The sequence below is a fragment of the Hyaena hyaena genome, unplaced genomic scaffold (genome assembly GCF_003009895.1).
Source record: "Hyaena hyaena isolate Hyena2069 unplaced genomic scaffold, ASM300989v1 scaffold_96, whole genome shotgun sequence".
Lineage (NCBI taxonomy): Eukaryota > Metazoa > Chordata > Mammalia > Carnivora > Hyaenidae > Hyaena > Hyaena hyaena.
In genome coordinates this window covers 2,482,737-2,502,653 of record NW_024080729.1, presented here as the reverse complement: position 1 = coordinate 2,502,653, position 19,917 = coordinate 2,482,737, and the positions used below count along the sequence as shown (strand labels likewise).

The following is a 19,917-nucleotide window of genomic DNA, read 5'->3' as shown; positions in this document are numbered from 1 at the left end:
CCATCAGTGACACTTTATTTTGGAAGTTTCTATGTGTTACATAGGTGTTAACTTCCTTTTTGTTACCAACCCCCATAGAAAAAAATCAGGAAGATTCAAAAAACATATAAAATCTCTTATCCAGTCTCTCTAGCCCTAGGTTAAAAAAAACTTAAGCGGTGCCTCTCCTTCATGACAAGACTGCCTCATAAGGAGAATTCATAGGCTACCCTTCTGCTCACTACACAGTTCTCCTCCTTCCTGGGGAAGAAATGGTCAATGTTTGTTTCCTTCTAATAAATCCCTTTCTCGATTATTACACATTATCATTCCCCACTTGACACCTTCTTAGAAACTTGATTGTTGGATACATTTTTCATTTGGCAAAAGTCCAATGTGGCTTTGTGTGGGATGTCGAAGTGTCAGAAACAGCCGTGTTGATGTTCTAGTTTCGAGAGGGAAAATATATATAGGGAGACGCACACACTCCCTGGAAGAACAAATGTAGGAGACTGAAATAGGGTGTGCACAGAGTTAAGAAGGCTGATAGACACTACTTGGTTTTGGATTCTGTGGCTGTCAGCCACCGAAGCCTGCAGTGTAGGCCAGAATATAAATCTGCGGGAAGAGGTTCGGTTAGGCACTACGAAATGACAGAGCTGGCTTCGTTCTGTTCCAGTGTACCAGAACAGACACGTGCGGGGGGGCGGGGGCAGCATGCCCATTTCCCACAAGCAGTCCCTATGAATGATCACTTATTCACTTATGAGCATTTCTGTAAATGCTGTCAACCTGGGCACCCGGGTAAGAGAAAAGAAGCATCCCATTAAGATATACTTCCAGGGCACCTGGGTGGCTCAGTCAGTGGAGCGCCCGACTCCATTTTGGCTCAGGTCATGATCCCAGGTTCGTAGGATCAAGCCCTGTGTCAAGCTCTGTGCTGAGGGCCACTGGTAATCCCTTCCTTGGGATTCTCTCTCTCTTCCTCTGCCCCTTTCCCCCACTTGTGAGTGTGCTCCCTCTCTCAAATAAAATTTAGAAAAATTATTTTTAAAAAAATAATAAAATAAAAAAAATATATACTTCCATCTCTAACTCACCCAAGACCCTAGGTCTCCTTAGCTCTGTGATTTGCAAGGCCCAAATGAAGTTTAAGTACGTGGCACTCTAGGTCCCGCTGAACCTGGTTCACAAGGGCCATCTCAGAAGACCTGAGCATGCCCAAGACAGCAGCAAGCCTATCCAGAAGGGTACGCCTTAATGATCTTCACATCATCCACCGGGCGGTCCTGGGAGTTCGTCTCCACCATTCCTACTCGGTTCACCATTCCTATACCCTGGCACACACGGCCAAAAATAGTGTGTTTGCCATCGAGCCACTGGGTGGGGGCAAGAGTCACGAAAAACTGGCTGCCGTTGGTGTCTGGCCCTGCATTGGCCATTGCGAGAATTCCAGCCCCTGGTGGGAAAAAGGAAGAAAAGAGTATGAAAACCCCCCAAAGCCCCAGCCTGGAGCGTGTTACACCACCCCAGGCTTTCGTCTGGCCACTGTCATCAACCAGGCAAACAATCTTCCCCTGAGGGCAGGCCCTCTGCCTTTACACAAAGGCCAACATTGCACTACCCCAACAACCTCGTCTTCCTGGTCTCCACCTACTCCCCAGCTTCTCACCAACCGCTGGGCCATGTTCTGTATTCCCCTCAAAATCCCAGCAAGGTCCCCTGCTTCTCTGAGGAACACAGACTTTAGTTATAGTACAGACCTATAGATACATGGTATATAAACAAAACTCCGAGTTTATGCGAGCGACATCCAACAATTAGAGGCTAAACCACTCGGGCCATCAGTGAACTTCTCAGGACCCTGAGAGGCTTCACCTTCTCTAATCCACCAGGGCCCTTTGTGGCGCCACAGCTGGGCAGCGATGTGGCACCATGCCATGGTGGCAGGCACACGGCCTGGGTCGGAGCCAAGGGCAAGCTTTTAAAGTCCACTCCCTCTTCCTACCCGGTCCAGCCGGATTCCATACTTACCCGTGAATTTCAGGTCGGGATGAAGTTCATCTTCAAACTGCTTGCCATAGATGGATGCACCACCCCGACCTGCCGGGTTAGGAGACAAGGGGCCAATTAGCCAGTTCCACACTCTACCTCACAGCAAGAACTACGGCCCAGGGTCTGAAGATTCTTCCAAGTACAGGAAAGGAAAGAGCAGAGAGCACGCCTGGCCCGTGCAAAATACACTGCAACTACAGAGCCCGGCAACAGAATCAAGCACAGACATGGCATTCAAATCACTGGTTTCATTCAGGTAAGAGGTGTCTTTTCAAAATAACACCAAGAGTGTTTTTTCCTGCTTATTAAAGTAATACATGTTCACTGTCAAATGGGCAGAAAGCATAGAACATCATCAAAAGAACATTAAAGTCCCTTATAATCTAACCATCTATAGATTAACTACCATTTATAATTTGTTATCTTAAGAGATTTCATTTTTAACTTTCTTATGAGTATTTTAGACAGGAATGTCCCAGGCCTTAATCCTGTACCTGTCACAGACATTGCTAATCGATCACCATTCCTCCCTGCTGAGCTTCGATCTGCCTCGGTAGCCTACCAACTCAGAACTGTAGGCAGCCATGTTTGGTTTTTTTCAACGTTTTATTTTTGAGAGAGAGAGAGACACAGAGTATGAGCAGGGGAGGAGCAGAGAGAGAAAGAGAGAGAGAGAGAGAGGGAGATGCAGAATCCGAAGCAGGCTCCAGGCTCCGAGCTGTCAGCACGGAGCCTTACATGGGGCTCGAACTCATGACCCATGAGATTATGACCTGAGCTGAAGTCAGAGGCTTAACTGACTGAGCCACCCAGGCACCCCAGCAGCCATGTTTAAGGGATCAGAGAGGGCACAAGAATTAAAGAGCTACTTGCTGTCCTTAACCTAGATGAAGGAAAATAACATTCATTTAAGTCAAAGATACCCAGCCTAAGGAAAGTAGGGTGAAAGTGGCAACGTGAGAGAAAGGAATAATACCACAGCAGGCAGGGTCCGTGGAGAGGAACGGTGGTGCATCACAAGATTATTATGAAGAGACACGAAATTAGGAAAGATTCGCTAGCAACATCCCCACCACATGCCATTTATATTATGTCCCCAAGAGTGTGGTGCTGTGTACCCAGGTTCTGTTCTTAGGACAAAATGATATAATAAATGTGGTTTTCCCAAAGGAAAAAAAAATGTCCTTAGAGGAGGCAACGCGTCTAATCAACTATTTAGCAAAAATATACGACTCGTTGAACTACTTTGGTTTCTCCAAGTTGACCAACGAAGACAAAACAGCCTGGAACAGAGTGAACATAGGTTATCAGCTTATTCTGCTGGCCTGGGGCCAGAGAACAGCCCAGACACCGGGAGCACGCCCCCTTTTACACCTTGCCCTGAGAGCAGGATGTTACAGCACCATGTTCCTCCCAGCCCCTGGGGCCCTGCTACCACGTTTCCATGGAGAAAATCCGCTGCGGTACCTTTTAGGACGTTCCCCCCACTGGGAGCCTGTCACAGCCCTTGGTTCTGGAAGACCACACTTCTTGTGCAAAGAGGGATAGGGGTGGATCCTAACAGACTTAGGGAAACCTTCCCCCAGGCCCAGGCGACCTAGGCTTCTGGAAAAATACCTAGCTACCGAACTTTGTAAAAATTTGTCCTAAAATTCCAACCTGTCAGTATACTTCTAAAAGAGCAATCATGTGACCAATACATTATCTCAGACTCCCGAGGCAAGGTTCCTGCCTGAGGCTGGGGGTGGCGGGGGTGGTTAGTGCTAGGGCTGAATATGAAAGATAAGGCCATTGGGGCAAACTGTGGTGAAGCCCTAAATCCAGGGCTTGAGTGAGCAAATGGAGGGTGAAGTTCAGTAGTGGGCTGTTCATCGCAGGCTGAGCCTCAGTCATGTGGTCCCTGCAAGCTGAGGGCCGCCAGGACGAAATCTCAGGGCCCCTGCCCTGCAGGAACTGAAAGCCATCGTGTAAATGGCACCGAGAACACTAAGAGGGATAAGGGATGGGCCAGTCAAGAGTCACAGAGGAAGCCAGGGGTTTTAGGGCATTAGGAGAAGAGAGGAAAGAGCATGGAAGCCCACCTGTACTCACTGGGCATAGTTTGACCAGTTGCAACTAGTTTGGGCTCTACAGCACCATTTATGCATCAGATGTTATCTTTTCATAATCGAATTCAACCCAGTAGGGTTTGCAACAAAATGTCAGAAAGACAGAGAATTCCAATCAAAACATTCCTCTGGGCATGTGGAATAGGGGAAAGACGGTAGGGGGACAGCCGTGATTAAGGAGTTTTCTGGTGCAGAGCAGGCTACCCAGATGCGCGATCGCTTACAGAGCGGACGATTTGGAAGCTCTGCAGTCAGAACGCTGCTGTGTGCCTCGTCTAGCACAGATCCGATGGAGACGGGCGTTGATCAGTTTTGTAAATTCTGTATTCTGGAAGTTCTTTTCCTCTTCTGTCTCTTCAACACTTATTCAAGGTATTTACTATCTCAGATGTACAAGAGACAAGGACTAATGTGACAAACAATCGCACCCTCCCTCAGGACGAGTGAAGCCAATCCCATCAAGGACCCCATGTACCCACTCCCTGCCCTCAGCACCTGCCTCCCCCCCCTACCAGCCCACAACTGCTTCAAAGAATCAACCACTGTGCCAGCCAGGAGTCTGTCCCTTCTGTGCATTTTCCTCTTTGCAACCTAGGTATGCATCCCTAAAACAATGTACCGCTGCTCTGCATATTTCTCAGTTTATACAAATGGTATTATACTCCATGTATTCTTCTGCCATTAGCTCTTCTTTGTTCGCCGCTGTAAGTGATACTGACCCATTCCGTTCGGCGCGGCTCTCTGGAGCATTCGTTCCGACTGTGAGTGTGACACCAATCTCCTCTTGCCTCGTGTCCATGGGCGTCTGGGATCCTCCTGCTCATGGTTTTGCTGTCGTAAACCGCACTGCAGTGACCGTTCTTGGCTTCTCTCAGACACGTGCGGGGGCTCTCAGGGCTACGCCGCGTGGAGGACAGGGAGGGTCGCGGTCTGAGCACTTCCCCGGTCCCAGATTTCCCTGAAACAGCTTGCCCAAGTGGCCCCAACGTGCACCCCCCACTCCGTGCTCACTCTTACTGCCCTAGGTGCTCTAGCCAGAGGTTCTAACACTCCTCAGTCGGAGAGGCATCCGTCCCATCTCTTGGGTTTTAACCTGCATTTCCTCGAAGGTGTGCATAACGTCTTGTTTACTGGCTATTTAGCTGTCCTCCTTCGTGAACTTACCTAAGTGGTTTGACATTCCTATACGTAAATATATATGTAATTCATACATATAAATTATATACGTATAACTTGTACATTATTAGGATTAGTATTTTGGACACTAACCCTTGGTCAGTTAATGCTTTTACAAATACTTTCTTCCAGTGGATGAAATTTTATCATTCTTCTATGAGGTCTTCTGCTGCACAAAAATTTTTGCAGTTGAAATTCCTCGATTGTTTTCTTTACGACCTGTCTTTCTGCTTTAAAAAATCTTTCCTTATTCCCAAGACCTCTCTGATGTCTCTTCTTGCCCACGGCCTGGCAGAAGACCCCACAGTGAACTGGAGTGGCATCAAAGACAGAACGGTCTGACCCCACGTGGTGCTACTTACCCCATGGCTCCTGTGGCACAGCCTGACCGGACCAGCCCCAAAGCAGCACAGGCGAGCCAGTGACCCGTTAAGAGGCCTATGTGAAAGCTCTGCCTGGGGCACTTGACATCAGGAGGCAAGTGACCAAACCCAGCAAAACCTCTCTTCTGGCAAGAGAACATCCAGCAGCGGGTTAGCTGCTCTCTGAGCATTTCCCACTCTTTCTCCACAGCCTACTTCAGCCTCAGGGACATGAAGGGCAGTACTGACCAGTGCCTTTTGCGGCTCGGGGTGGTCAGGTGATCCGGTTCTGATTTACTGATATAAACAGAAGCCTGCTAAGCAGAGTGTCTGGGAAAGCTATAGTTCTCCTGATAAAAAGGGACAAACACGTCCTCTGTCTTTCACCCAGAGTTCGTTCCCCATCTTCCTTCTTTGAAAGCAGAGGCAGTGCCAGGAGCAGCGGCAGCCATGTTGCAAGCGTAAGACAAGGCTGAGATCCGAGGCCAACACACCAGGGATGATGGAATGGAAAGAGAGTAAGCTGACGACCTGCCCGGCAGCTGAAGCAGGGTCTACAACTGCTTACCTTTAGCCATTTTGTTCTGCGAGAAAAACGAAAGCTCTCTGTTTAAGCCAGTGCAACTGAGTTCTCCGTTACACGCAGCCCAAAGCATCCCAAACGGATACGATCGCTGTCAGTAAGAGAGTCTCTGGAAGAGGGGGCGAACTGGTGGAGCGGCTGCTGGCTGCCAGGGCAAACGCCAGACAGCAGATCTAACGTGGGAAACAGTGCTATGTGTCTCCAAGAAGCACTGAGGTTCCTCTCTTCCTCGCCTGCCTCTGGGGCCAGAGAGATCCAGACTTCCATCCCAGCTCCACCACCTACTGGCTGTGCAGCCTTAAGCAAGATACTCACCCTCTCTAAGCCTCAGTGTCCTTGTCTGAAAAACAGGAATCGTAGTAGTTCCTCTGTCTCACAGGACTGTTATAGGAACTGAGTAAGACCGGGCTCAGAACCCACATAGTGGAAAGCATGAGGCAAACCCAGTACGGTCAGGGATGACGAGCAATCTTTAACAGAGGTAACGTGGGCATTTTCCTATGAGAGGCAACTGCAGGGAGTGATTAACACCTCACCTTGGGAGCCAGCCTGCCTGGGTTTTTGCAGCTCCTCGCTCGGCAAACTTCTGCCACTCCCTCACTGCTCCTTGCTCTGAGTGTCATTTTGCTGAGTTCAATGACACAAAAGGCAAAGGAGAACTTTCGTGTGCTCTCACAACCAAACCCACTCTCCTTCCCTTCCTTCTTCCCTTACAAATGCACTGTACGAATAAACTGTTCCTGGGACTCTACCACCACCACATACCTCATCGATCCCATTCACCTTTATGGAACTTTGCAACTACAATCCCTCCCTCTCCTGTATCAAGTTTTCTTTCTAGTAGATCATGCCTATGGGCAATAAAAAGAATATATTAATATTTCCTGTCTTAAAAAAGAAACACAACTCTCCAAGCATCTCCCAATTCCTCTGCACCCCTTCACAGGAAAACTCCTCAAAAAAGCTGTTAACACTCAGTATCTTGGCTTCCTCTCCTGCCTCTAAATGCACTCGATCAAACTTTTGCCCTGACCGCGCCACTATAATGGCTCTTGCCAAGGTCATCAGTGACGATCCTGTCATTAAATCCAATGGTCAATCCTCAGGCCTCACCTTGCCTGCTCCATGAGCAGCATCTGACAGTTGATGTCACCCTTCTTAAAATCCCACCTTGGGGCGCCTGGGTGGCTTAGTCGGTTAAGCGTCTGACTTTCGCTTAGGTCATGATCTCGTGGTTTGTGGGTTCGAGCCCCGCGTGGGGCTCTGTGCTGACTGCCAGCTCAGAGCCTGGAGCCTGTTTCAGAGTCTGTGATTCCCTCTCTCTCTGACCCTCCCCTGCTCACGCTGTCTCTCTCTCTCTCTCCTAGAAATAAATAAAACATTAAAAAAAAAAAAAATCCCACCTTACTGGTGGCTCCTCCTTTTCCTCTACTGGCTCCTTCTCCTCTGCCCCCTGTGCTTTTATAGGTTAGACCTGCGCTAATGTGTGAAGCCCTCCCCTTCCAACCCCTGCATCTTTCCCAGGCATTCCCCCAATTGATCTCTTGAATGTCTAGCTCGGTCTTGGCATCTGCTTCCCAGAGGACCAGAACCAAGAGAACCAGGATCACCCTGGTCCAAATACAAAAAGCTCTAGTTCCGATATTGTCGAAAGCTTCCAACTGGTCTCCTTGCTTCTAGCCTTGTCTCCTCTTTTCCAAGCCAGCTGATTCTCCATGTGGAAGTCAGGGGGATCCTTTTAAAACCAGCCTCATCATGGCAGCCCTTGGCTCAAAATCCTCTAGTGACATTTCATTCATCGCACTTAGGACAAAATCCAAAGTCTTCGCCACTTATGAGATTCCGTGGCCTGGCATCCTGCTACCTTCCAAAGTCATCTTCTGTCACTCTTCGCCCGCCTGGCTCGCTCCAGCCACTTGGTCTGTACGATTTCTTGCCAAGCATCCTCTGGTCAAAGGCCTGATTGCTATTCCCTGGGCAGTGTCCTTGCCACCGACCGTCTCAGGCTCACTTCGTCACTTTACTCAGAGCTCTGCTCCAGCTCACCTTCCCAGCGAGGCCTCCCCTAACCAGGCTATCCAAGGCGGCACTCCCCTTGCTCCAGCGGTTCTCAACTGAGGGTGAGGTTGCCCCTTGCGGACACTGGACAACGTGTAGAGACGCGTCTGGTCATCACACTGAGGGGTTCTACTAGCATCTAGCAGGGAGCGGTCAGAGAGGCAGCTGAAGAGCCTACAACGCACAGACGGTCCTCTAAGCAAAGAATGACCCAGCCTGAAACGTCAACAGGGCCAAGGCTGAGAAGTCCTGCCCTCTCCCCTTACTGCGGTATTTTTTGCACATCATTTGTCCTGACAGGGAGAGCGTATTGCATAGTTCACGGTCTGGCCCACTAGAACGAGAACTTCATAAGGGCTTTCTTATTTCCTACTGGCTCCCAAGCTCTTAGAGCAATGCCTGGAAGATGGCAGGAGGCCAAAGACATTTGTTGCATAAAGTAAGAATCAAAAGAAATAATAAATAACACCTTTTAAAGCTTCTATTTTGCGTTAAGACTGTCCTCACCATTTTACAAACATCAGCTCATTTACGCCTCGCAGCAACTCCATGAGGTGCACACAACCACACTCTGCGTTTATAGGTAAGGAGGCTCGACGAGCTTGCACAACTTGTCTACGCCGAGTAAGTGTTCGCAGGAAGCCAAGACTCAACTGCAAGCCCACCAGGCTCCACGACCCTGCTGGTCATCCCACACCCCATGACCCTGCCATCTACTCTGGCCAAATTAAATGTCCTCACTTCTTTTTCTTATCCCAGACTCAAGATTCCCAAAATGGTCCCAGAATAATATTAGATCAAATCTGAACTCCTGTCTGGGAGGCCTCCATGAACTGGTCTGATCTTATCCACCATGCTATCTCTAGCCACCCTGTGCACTCTGTCCCCAGCTGCTCCTTAACTGTCCCCAATACCTATAGTTCAGGGACCTCAGAGCTCAAATGGTATATATTTGTCCTGGACACGGAGAGGTGGCTACATGATATCACAGGCCCGGCCAGCATGTGAGACACAACATCTGGGGCGCTGCGCTCTCCTTCACACTCGACATGTCTGTCACTCGTGCCCCTACTCTACTCATTCTTCTTCCTAAATCTAAAATGCCTTTCCCTGTCCTCCAAAGAGGTAAAATTCTACACTTCCTTCAAGCCCCCCTTACGAGATGCCTCCATCCCATGTTCATTCCACTCCACTGTCCTTTTTCTCTTATTATGAATTACTCCACCCTATCTCATATACATAACCCAGAGTGCATTTACGTATTCTACTACTAAACCCATACATTTGCATATACTATCACTTTCCAGTTGTTTCTTTTGAGATTGAGAGACAGAACGAGAGCAGACGAAGGGCAGAGGGAGAGGGAGAGAGAGAGAATCCGAAGCAGGTTCTCTGCTCCGCACGAAGCCCAACACAAGGCTCGATCCCACAACCCTGGAATCACGACCTGAGCCAAAATCAGGAGTCGAACACTCAACTGACTGAGTGGCCCAGGCGCCCCTCTTTTGTTTCTTAGACGAACCATCTTGTCTCCTGGCAGAGAAGGGAGAGCTGCCAGTAAAGGAAAATGCCTTGGTTTCTAATGCTTCGGCCTCTTTCTTCCCAGGCCTTACAAGAGCACAGGATGCCCAGCAGGCTCTTAGCAGCTAGTCATCAAATGAATAAAATTAACACGAGCTTGCTGTTTGACACACTACATTTCAGGTGTTCCTGGGGCTACCGAGAGGAGACGTGAAATCCGAGGGAGGGTGAGCGCAGCATAATCAGCACGTAACTAATCGCTGCCATCATGCCGGCCGGGAGCAGGCCAGGCTGCCTGCGGTGCAGGAAGAGCAAAAGGAAGAGCTTGAGAGGATGCCATGTCTTATGGGGGGACAGAGGGAAGAAGTTGGTAGAAGCAGATTAAAATGATGTTCAGACAGCTAAGGAAAAAGCCGGCATAGTTATTACAGCAAGAAAAATTTTAAAGAGGAATAGTTTAAAATGCAGCAAGTGGGGCACCGGGGGTGGCTCAGTGGGTTAAACATCTGACTCTTAATTTCAGCTCAGGCCATCATCTCACGGTGCGTGGGTTTGAGCCCCGCATCGGACTTTGCACTGACGGTGCGGAGCCTGCTTGGGATTCTCTCTCTCCCTCTCTCCCTGCCCCTCCCCAACTTGTGCTCTCTCTCTCAAAATAAATAAAACTTTGAGTAGCCAGACTGAGGGACAGCGAGAGACAGAAATGGCACACTGGCTTGCTGAAGAGCCCAGGGTGCCTCATGCTGTCTGCCGGAGATATTTAGCACAAAACGTGCAGCCTTATCAGCCAGCAGTTCACGTTAGTGACCCAGGAAGGCCTAACCTTGTTTGCCTTCTACCACAGACCCACTAGCTCAATCGTTTATTACGCTTGAGGCTGGATGCAATTACTTGGAAATCTTTTGAGTGATTCAATGTCATTAAAATTCTATCATGGAAATGTGACATTATGAAGGATTGCAAAGCGATTATAGAAATATAGGGAAGCTCTGATGCGAACCACTCACATCTGAGTCGCTCCCAATTCTCGTACATTCATCATGAACTCGCTCAGTTCACTGGCATTACAAATTAAAATTTTATCTAGTAACAACGAGAGAGAGGAAGTGGACAGGAAAGCACACCAAAGTGCTGACAGGACACTTTCAGATAAAGAAAGAGAAGTGTGGCAGGCTAGATGCCCCCCCATACCTGATGAAACAAACAAAAAATTGCCATCTTTTCCAAGCCCCAAATCCACCAGCATCTACCAGAAAAAGGAAACAAACTTATTACAAAAGTGCTGAGAAGAGTAAGCCAAAGAAAGAGATTGCTCTGCCTGTGCTCCCTACAAGTAGTAAGCAGGAAAGAGAGTGTGGAACCCAGAGAATCCTTACCTACACCCTCCAATTTTGAGAAGCCAATAGAAGGAGCAGGTGAGCAACCCTCAAAAAACCAAAGAGCAAAGTTCCTGAGGGCAGAAGCCCATGTGCACCCCACGTGCCAGGAGTGGCAGGGCAGGCTACCAGCCACGCCCCCTCGGGGGAGTGGGGGTCACTGGGCCGTGCTGGGGACGCCAGGACAAGCCACCCCAAAATACGGCACTTTGGCACACTCAACATTTCAAATGGCAGGAATCTGAGAAACATCAGGTACAAGGACATTCTGACATCCCCTTGAAGCAGGGCCTAAGGCCCTCGTGGAAGGTGCCCTCACCACATCTGGAGGAAAAGAACATCCCATTTCGAGGACAGAAGGACCCCAAGAGGAATGTGCACGAACAAGCCTCGCTGTTTACTACACTTGTTCAGGCCCCTCTCGTGCTAGCACGGTTCCCCGCAAACTTCTACTCCAGCACAGCACGGCCAAACCTAGCGCCAAACGCTCAGAACTTCTTCAGGTCTTCATTCTTCTTTTTTTTAAAAAAAAAAAAGAAAGGGAGAGAGAGCATGAGAGAGAGGGAGGGTGAGAGACCATCTTAAGCAGGCTCCAGGCTCAGCACGAAACCCAACGCAGGGCTCAATCCCATGACCCTGGGATCATGACCTGGGCCGAAATAATCAAGTCAGATGCTCAGTTGACTGAGCCACCCAGGCGCCCATGGGTCTTTTCTTTATCAAGGCTCCGGTGTCCTCAAAACTTAGAGCAAACAAATCTGTACGCTTTTCTCTCATTAATCTCTCTTGTTACAGAGACCCAACTATGAATGAAAAAGGGTAGGAAGATCTTTCTCCTCCACTACAGTCACTGTCAGGGGACGACACGGAGCCCAGGGTTGGGGGGCAGGTCTCCAGGGACAGGGCTTTAATAGAGGCTGGGGAAACGAACAGAGGCTGGCCCTCCCAGAAGGCGCTCACTCAGCATTAGCTCTCTGCCTCATCAGGCCGGAACAAAATGGAGAGAAAGCAACCCAGCATCTGGAAAGGGGACGACAACGACAAAGAGAATCCACTTACACTGTATCTGAGCAAAGAAAAGGTACGAAGAGCATCAGTGCCGACATATGCTGAGCACGGGTGGGATGAAAAGTGTCGCAGAAACTATGCAAATGTATTACAACAAATGGAAGGAGAGACAGAAAGGAAGGGTCCTAAGAGAGAAAACACCTCAGAAACCCAGTCTAGGAGAAAACATAGTCCGAGAAGGGCTTCTCCGCAACTGTCTCAGCTACAGATGCTTCAACTGAAATAAGATTCCAATAAATCAAGAGCTCAAAGACCAGACAATACATCAACAAAATAAGGCAAAAAGATTGCAGAGCTATGGAAACAGATTGAGAGCCCAATGACCCCATACGGTGCTAATAAACCAATCAGAGCGGTAAAGCACAGAACAGACAGGACCAGAAGTGAATAAGGCACAGAGTAAAGGTCTAAGATTATCTCAGCGGATGCAGGACAAAAGAGAAAAGCATCATCTCACACGCTCAAAAGATGTGTAACAGGGGCGCCCGGGTGGCTTAGTCAGCCAGGCATCCAACTCTTGATTTCAGCTCAGGTCACGGTCTCACAGTCATGGGATTGAGCCTCTCTTCAGTTCCACGCGGAGTGTGAAGCCTGCTTGGGATTCTCTCTCCCTCTCTCTGCCCCTCCCCTGCACGCATGCTCATGCGCGCTCGCTCTCTCTCTCTCTCTCTCTCTCAAAATAAATAGTAGGGGGACCTGGGCGGCTCATCTGGTTGAGCATCTGACTTCAGCTCAGGTCCTGATCTCACAGTTTGTGAGTCTGAGCCCCACACTGGGCTTGCTGCTGTCAGTGCAGAGCCTGCTTTGGATCCTCTGTCCCCCCCCACATTCTCTCAAAAATGAATAAACTTAAAAAAAAAAAAAGATCCTTAATAAATAAATAAAGATTTAAAAATAAATGTAATATATGTGAAAAGCAAAGATCATAAAACAAAGAATAACTAGTTTCCTGAACTAGGAAATCAGAGCAAGGGACAGAGAAAATACTCAGAAATACAAATCGAAACATCTCTTCTGAGCTGGAGGAAGGAGTAAATCTGGCCTCCATTCTCTCCAAAGCCATGCTTACCACCAGAAGGGCAACAGAGTAGACCTGTCAGGAAAGATCTGAGAGAACGAGCGTGGCCCGAGAACAGGACACCCAGTCATGGGCTTTTTCAGATTCTCGAACATGATGGAGTTAAAACAAAACAAAACAAAACAAAACAAAAACAGAACACCCTTGAGCGCTTGCAATACAAACCGCTCAGCAGGAAATTCTGCCTCCAGCCCCTGTGGACAGACTAGCCTAGCGGGAAGCACCAAACCCTCTGAAATGCAGAGCCCATACTGCAGCGGAGGGAATCAGGCACAGAATGGAAAATGCACTCTCATGACCGGGAAAAATAAAACTAATAGAGCAAGGGCTGGAGTGTAGGTGTGAGGTAACAGAAGAGACACGGATGCATCTCTCTCTCTGTCCCCAGTTCCCAGCACAGAACTCCTAAAACTCCTGTAACTTCCTATGTGGTAAGAAGACTAGGTGGCATCTCTTGTTCTAATATTTGGTCTCTGACCTGTCTGTGAAATAGGGCTTCCGAAACCCTTTGAAATTCCTAAGTGAGAAGAGCACCAGGAGCGTCTTTTGTTCTAATGAGGCAGGTGGGCTCCTGGATGGGGACTGGTCCCCAGAAAGACCAAGCCATGACTAGAAGCTTGGAGTTTTCAGCCCCCACCACCCCCTGCTTCTTCAGAGAGGGGAGAGGAGCTGGAAATGGAGGTAATGATTGCTCACATCCACATGAAGGAACCTCCATAAAATCCCACTACAGGGTTCAGAGAGATTCCAGGTGAGCTAACACATCCTTTCCAGGAAGGTGACGCACCCTAACTCCAAGGGGACAGAAGCTCCTACCCTGGGGACCCTCCGAGACCTCACCCTATTCATCTCTTCATCTGGCTATTCATCTATATGCTTTATCAAGTCCTTTAATAAACTAGTAAACGTCTCCATGAGCTCTGTGAGCTGCTCTGGCAAATTAATTGACCCCAAGGAGGGGGTTATTGGAACCTAGGCTTGTGACTGAAGTGGGGCCGGGGGGCAGGGAGGCAATCTTGTGGGGCCTGGGCCTTAACTCGCGGGATCTGATGCTATCTCTGGGTAGGTAATGTTGAAACTGAGTTAACTGTAAGACACCCACTTGGTGTCACAGAATTGCTTGCTGGGGGCAGGGGTGGTAAGCCTCCGCACATTTGTGTCAGAAGTGATCTGTGTGAGCAGTAAGGAAGACGTGCAGGGGAAAAACACAGGAAGGAAGGACCAGGTTTTTCCCACCACAGAATGCAGGCAAAACTGAGTTTTTCCTAAACAATAGAAATGGGTAAAAATTTAAGTACTAACTGCCTCACCTTTCATAGCAGGAAATCAATATTTTAATTAAGCATGTACAAAACTAAATGTCTTTTTAATTTTTTTAATGTTTATTTTTGAGAGAGAGAGAGAGCGCGATCGAGCAAGATAGGGGTTAGAGAGGAAGACACAGAATCTGAAGCAGGGTCCAGGTTCCGAGCTGTCAGCCCAGAGCCCACGTGGGGCTTGAATTCACAGACCATGAGATCACGACCCGAGCAGAAGTCAAACACTTAGCCAACTGAGCCACTCCGGTGCCCCTGTTTTCTTGTTTTAAAAACAGTAATATGCATGACATTGCCTATTGTCTTGAAATTATCTTTGTTTAGCTAGTTATCCATCCATTCATCCATCCTTTTAACTAGGTATCGGAAAAGAAAGATGTCTAGAATAATGGCCACCAACAATTAACATCAATTGTTTCTGAGAAGTGGGATATTGTGGGAATAATTAATAGTGGTTAGAAATCTTTAGGAAGGGGGCACCTGGGTGATTCTGTCAGTGAAGCATCTGACTCCTGGTTTCAGTTCAGGTCATGATCTCATCATGCGTGAGTTAAAGCCCGTCAGGCTCTGCACTGACAGTGGGGAACCTGCTTGGGATTCCCTCTCCCCCTCTCTCTCTGCCTCTCCTGTGTGCTCTCAAAATAAATAAATAAACTTAAAAAAAAAAAAAAAAGAAAGAAAGAAATCTTTAAGAAGTATACTTATAAGTGATTTTTGTGTTTATTTTTTAGTTTCCTATACATTCTGTATTTTTAAATGTATCCATATATTTTTATTTAAAAAAAATTTTTTTTCCCCAAAATTTCTTTAATGTTTTATTTATTTCTAGGAGAGAGAGAGAGAGACAGCATGAGCAGGGGAGGGTCAGAGAGAGAGGGGGTCACAGACTCTGAAACAGGCTCCAGGCTCTGAGCTGGCAGTCAGCACAGAGCCCGACGCGGGGCTCGAACCCACGAACCGCGAGATCATGACCTGAGCGAAAGTCAGACGCTTAACCGACTAAGCCACCCAGGCGCCCCTAAAAAAATTTTTTTTAACATTTATTTATTTTTGAGAGACAGGGAGACAGAGCATGAGCAGGGGAGCAGCAGAGAGACAGGGAGACACAGAATCCGAAGCAGGCTCTAGGCTCCGAGCTATCAGCAGAGCCCAAGGTGGGGCTTGAACCCACGAACCGTGAGACGTGACCTGAGCCAAAGTCAGACGCTCAACCGGCTGAGCCACTCAGGAGCCCCAATCCATATATTTTAAAAACACTGAATACTTCTGGTCATAAAGGGTAAATAGAGAACAGCTGAGATGACAAAGAACAGGATTAAGAAAAACTGGTACAGAGAGTATCAAACTTCTTTAAAGGCAAAAAAAAAAAAAAAAAAGCAAGAGCAGAAATTAGCAGCGAGAGAAAATGCGGACTGAGAAGCAAGGGGCCTTGAAACTCAGGTTAGCATGCACCAACTTCACTAATACATCTCATCTAAGTGACAGTAACTCCCAAATTCATACCTCCATCCCAGATCTCTCCATGAACTCCACACTCCTATCCCTTCACTTATTCAACATCTCTAAATGAAGACCTGAAAAGTATTTCAAACGTAATGTGTCTAAAACCAAAACCAAATTCTTGACTTTTCCCTCCACACATGCTCCTCTCTCAGCCTTCCCTATTTCACTGAACTCCACTCATGTTGGCTTGGGGCGCCTGGGTGGCTCAGTCAGGTGAGCGTCCAACTCTTGATTTCAGCTCAGGTCATGATCCCTGAGGGTCACAGGATCCCTAGGGTCATGAGATCGAGTCCTGCACTGGGCTCCACGTTGAGCATGGTGCCTACTTAAGATTCTCTATCAGGGCATGTGGGCGGCTCAGTCAGTTGAGCACCCGACTTGCGCTCAGGTCACGATCTCACGGTTTGTGAGTTCAAACCTCGCATCGGGCTCTGTGCCGACAGCTAGAGGCCTGGAGCCTGCTTTGGATTCTGTGTCTCCCTCTCTCTCTCAAAAATAAATAAACACACACACACAAAACGATTCTCTTTCTCTCTCCCTCTGGCCCTCTCCCCTGCTCACTCTCTCTAAGATAAAATTAAAAACAAAAAAACTGATGTTGGCTTAACTATACCTGTCCCTGTTGGGTCACCTCCCTGGATCATGAAGTCTTTGATGATTCTGTGGAATTTGGTGCCATTGTAGTAACCGCGACGTGCCAACTCTGCAAAATTCTTACAGGTCTTTGGAGCATGCTTCCAGTACAACTCCAGCACAATGATTCCCATGCTGCAGAGGACAGGACAGCAGAGTTCTAGTCAAGCACAAGGTCACAGTGGACAGGAATATGATAGGACTGATTCGAGACTCTTTATTTTCAAGCTCATATAAGTCATGAGATTGTAATAAACATCAGATTTCAGGCTCAGCAAAGGAAAACATCGCAACGTAAATGACATAAACACAGGTATCTTCTTTGTGTAAAACACATAGGAACTTGTATGTGCAAAACACACAGAAACAAAGTAACTGTGGACAACTAAAAATTCAAACTGGCCTTATGAATTAAAAAATCGCTGATCATGGGAGACCAGTATAACCAATCTTTAATTTGAAAAAAAAAAATTACCCCTAATTTGTAATTTTTTAAAAGAAGGACATCATTATTATTATAAAGAATTTGTATTTATTTATACATGCATTTCTGGGTTGGGGTAGAAACTGGGCAAATGGGAAACAGGAAGGTTTTTAATGAGTGTTTTTTTTTTAACTTTTGTATTTTTGAGCCATGTAACTATATTACCTATTTGTAAAAGTTTTAATGGAAAAAAAAGGTACAGTTTGTGTGTATTTAGAAGAGGGTGTAACAAATGCAAAACCTGCTTACTTCACATCTCTATACCTATCAAAATGGGACGAGTGCTTCCCCTCTCCTTCCCTTTCCCCTCCCCCCACCACCCAAGTACTGATCAGGAAAAAAGTAAGACTTACACAGGTGCCTTCCCCTCCCCTCTACTCACTCCATCACTCACCTACATCTTAAGCTTCAAGAATGTGAAAATTGAGGCAACTATGTATATCCTGGATAGCCAGTGCGAAGCACAGCAAAAGCACTCTATAAATATGTATATGGTAGATGCTAGAACATAGCTCTCTACAAAAAGCCTTTCTACCAGGAATTCATCCTTCACCCTACTAACATTCAACAGTGATTGACACCTACTCTGTGCAAGGCATGGTTCTAGGTGTTTTCCCCCTCACGGAACTTACATTCTGGTGCGTATTTTTTAAATACAGGGAATACCTTTTTGGAATGGCAATCAGGAAATACCTGTACAATTCTGAAATCTACATACCCTTTGACAGCAATTTCAACTTCTAAGTATTCTATAGCAAAACGCACAAGCATGCTTAAGAATACTATATATGTAAGGATATTCATGCCAGTTTCTGTCATAACAAAAAACAAGAGGCAACTTAAGTATCCTTCAAAGAAGTGACTAAAGCACAAAATATCCATACTATGGGAAGCTGTATTAGCAAGTGAAACAAAAGCAAATTACAGGAAAAAAACCTATATACAGCATGACCATGTGATCTTGTTTTTGCTAAGAAACAGAACATATAAGAGAGATGTTTATATATTCAGAGAGAAAGAGGTGGAAGGTCATCCAACAAACTACTGTTTTTACAGGAAGTGGTGGCTTTCACCTGCTCTATACACTGTTACACTGCTTGGATTTAATTTTTGATTGATTTTGTAACTGATAAAAACACTGACAGGTGAATTCAGAAATTACTTTCAAGTTGGGGCCTTTAAAGAAGTAGAATTTTGGTGGTGGGGAAGATGACCAAGGAGCAAAAGCAGCATCTGAAAGCTGTGATCTGGGGGAAAACAGCACAGGCAGAAAATAGAAAAAAGAGACCTGGACCTAGGCTACTGATGGGAATGGCTGAAGATGTAGCCAGAGAGGGAAGACAAAGGCCAGGTAAAAAGAAAATAATCTTGAATGTCAGACTACCATGCTTTCATTTTATACTGTTGTAGAATTCAGAAGTTCCTTACGTTATTTGTCCTACTTTCTTAAGATCACTTTGGACTTTTTCCAAAGAGGAAATGGAATGAACGGAGCTAAAGAACCTAGCTTGTGAAGCAGACTGACCAGGCTCCAAATAAGGTTTCCCTACTTACCTGCTATATGGGTTTGGTCAAATCATTTAATCTGTAAATTCTGGCATTTCTCGTGCTAAAACTGGAGAGAAGGTGGACACCCATGTGGGTAGTAAGTGGATTAAACTAGATGAGATGCTATAGGTCAAAAGCATGGCACTCGCCGATTAGTGCCCAACTATATATATCACTCTTCGATAGTGGGGAAAATGTGTTTCTTCCTGTACCCTTCTAACAATTTGTTAATGCATCCGAACTGCACAACGTTAGCAGTTACTGTAACCGCTGTATAAACAAGTCCCACCTAAATGACAGTAACTCTCAAATTCAAAGGCGGCGGGTGTCTTAGGCACCTCTATCCTGATTCCAGCTCCAACGTCGCTGGCTTGTAGACTCATCAGACGCTAGCTGAATGAACGAACGGAATGAGCGACCAAGTGGGAGAAGGGCAACCAGGCCGCTGTCGCTGAGGTCTCCCGGCGAGCCGATGCCGGGCTCGGACGCGGGCGGTGGCGGTCCCCACTCAGCGCCCAGGCTGCCCTCCCGCCGCCGCTCTACGCTCGTCCACGTGGAGGCCGGCCTCCCGGGGGAAAGCACCCGGAACCCAGCCCCGCGGCAAAGCCCGGGCTCCGCGTCGCCTCCGCCAGGCCAGCCCCAGAGGCCCGTCCCCTCTCACCTGGTCTCCAAGTACACGTTGGGCGGCTGCCAGGAGTCGGGGGGGATCGCCGCCATGGCGCAGCGCGCGCAATCCAGGAGCAACCGCTACTTCCGGTGTCGATTCTTGGGGACCCGCCGCCTGCACACACTTCCGGTCCTCGCCGTTCAACCCTTGCTATGGCAGGACCGGGGGCGTGGAGACGAGGAAGAAGGACCCCATTTCCAAGGTGGAGACACCGGGATGTGAAGCGAAGACAGGATAACCGCAGAGGCGGAGAAAAGCGCAAGCTCCATTGTACGGATGGTCTCCGGATGTAGAGAGTGCGACACTCTCCTCTCGCTCTGATTGGTTCGTTTAGGCGTGGAAGGCGGGGAGAACCAGCAAATCTGCACTCCGATTGGAGTTACGTCCTAATTTTCCATGGGA

General features: G+C 47.6%; 1 protein-coding gene across 1 annotated transcript; it reads right to left on the bottom strand.

Annotated features, from left to right (window-relative positions):
* Positions 1–989: 989 nt before the first annotated feature.
* PPIL1 (peptidylprolyl isomerase like 1) lies at positions 990–19,787 on the bottom strand. The gene is made up of 4 exons (XM_039235330.1): positions 19,510–19,787; positions 16,797–16,951; positions 2,014–2,082; positions 990–1,438 (listed from the first exon to the last, which is right to left on the bottom strand). The coding sequence occupies exons 1-4, from the start codon at positions 19,563–19,565 to the stop codon at positions 1,218–1,220; spliced, it is 501 nt and encodes a 166-aa protein (XP_039091261.1). The 5' UTR covers positions 19,566–19,787; the 3' UTR covers positions 990–1,217.
* Positions 19,788–19,917: the final 130 nt, after the last annotated feature.

Bases quoted from the DNA above. Each gene is read 5' to 3' on its own strand.
- PPIL1 (XM_039235330.1), bottom strand. From the start codon at position 19,565: ATGGCGGCGATCCCCCCCGACTCCTGGCAGCCGCCCAACGTGTACTTG. The intron at 16,952-19,509 runs GTGAGAGGGGAC...TGTCCTCTGCAG, and splicing joins AACGTGTACTTGGAGACCAG to CATGGGAATCATTGTGCTGG. The intron at 1,439-2,013 runs GTAAGTATGGAA...TTTTCCCACCAG, and splicing joins TCCCGACCTGAAATTCACGG to GGGCTGGAATTCTCGCAATG.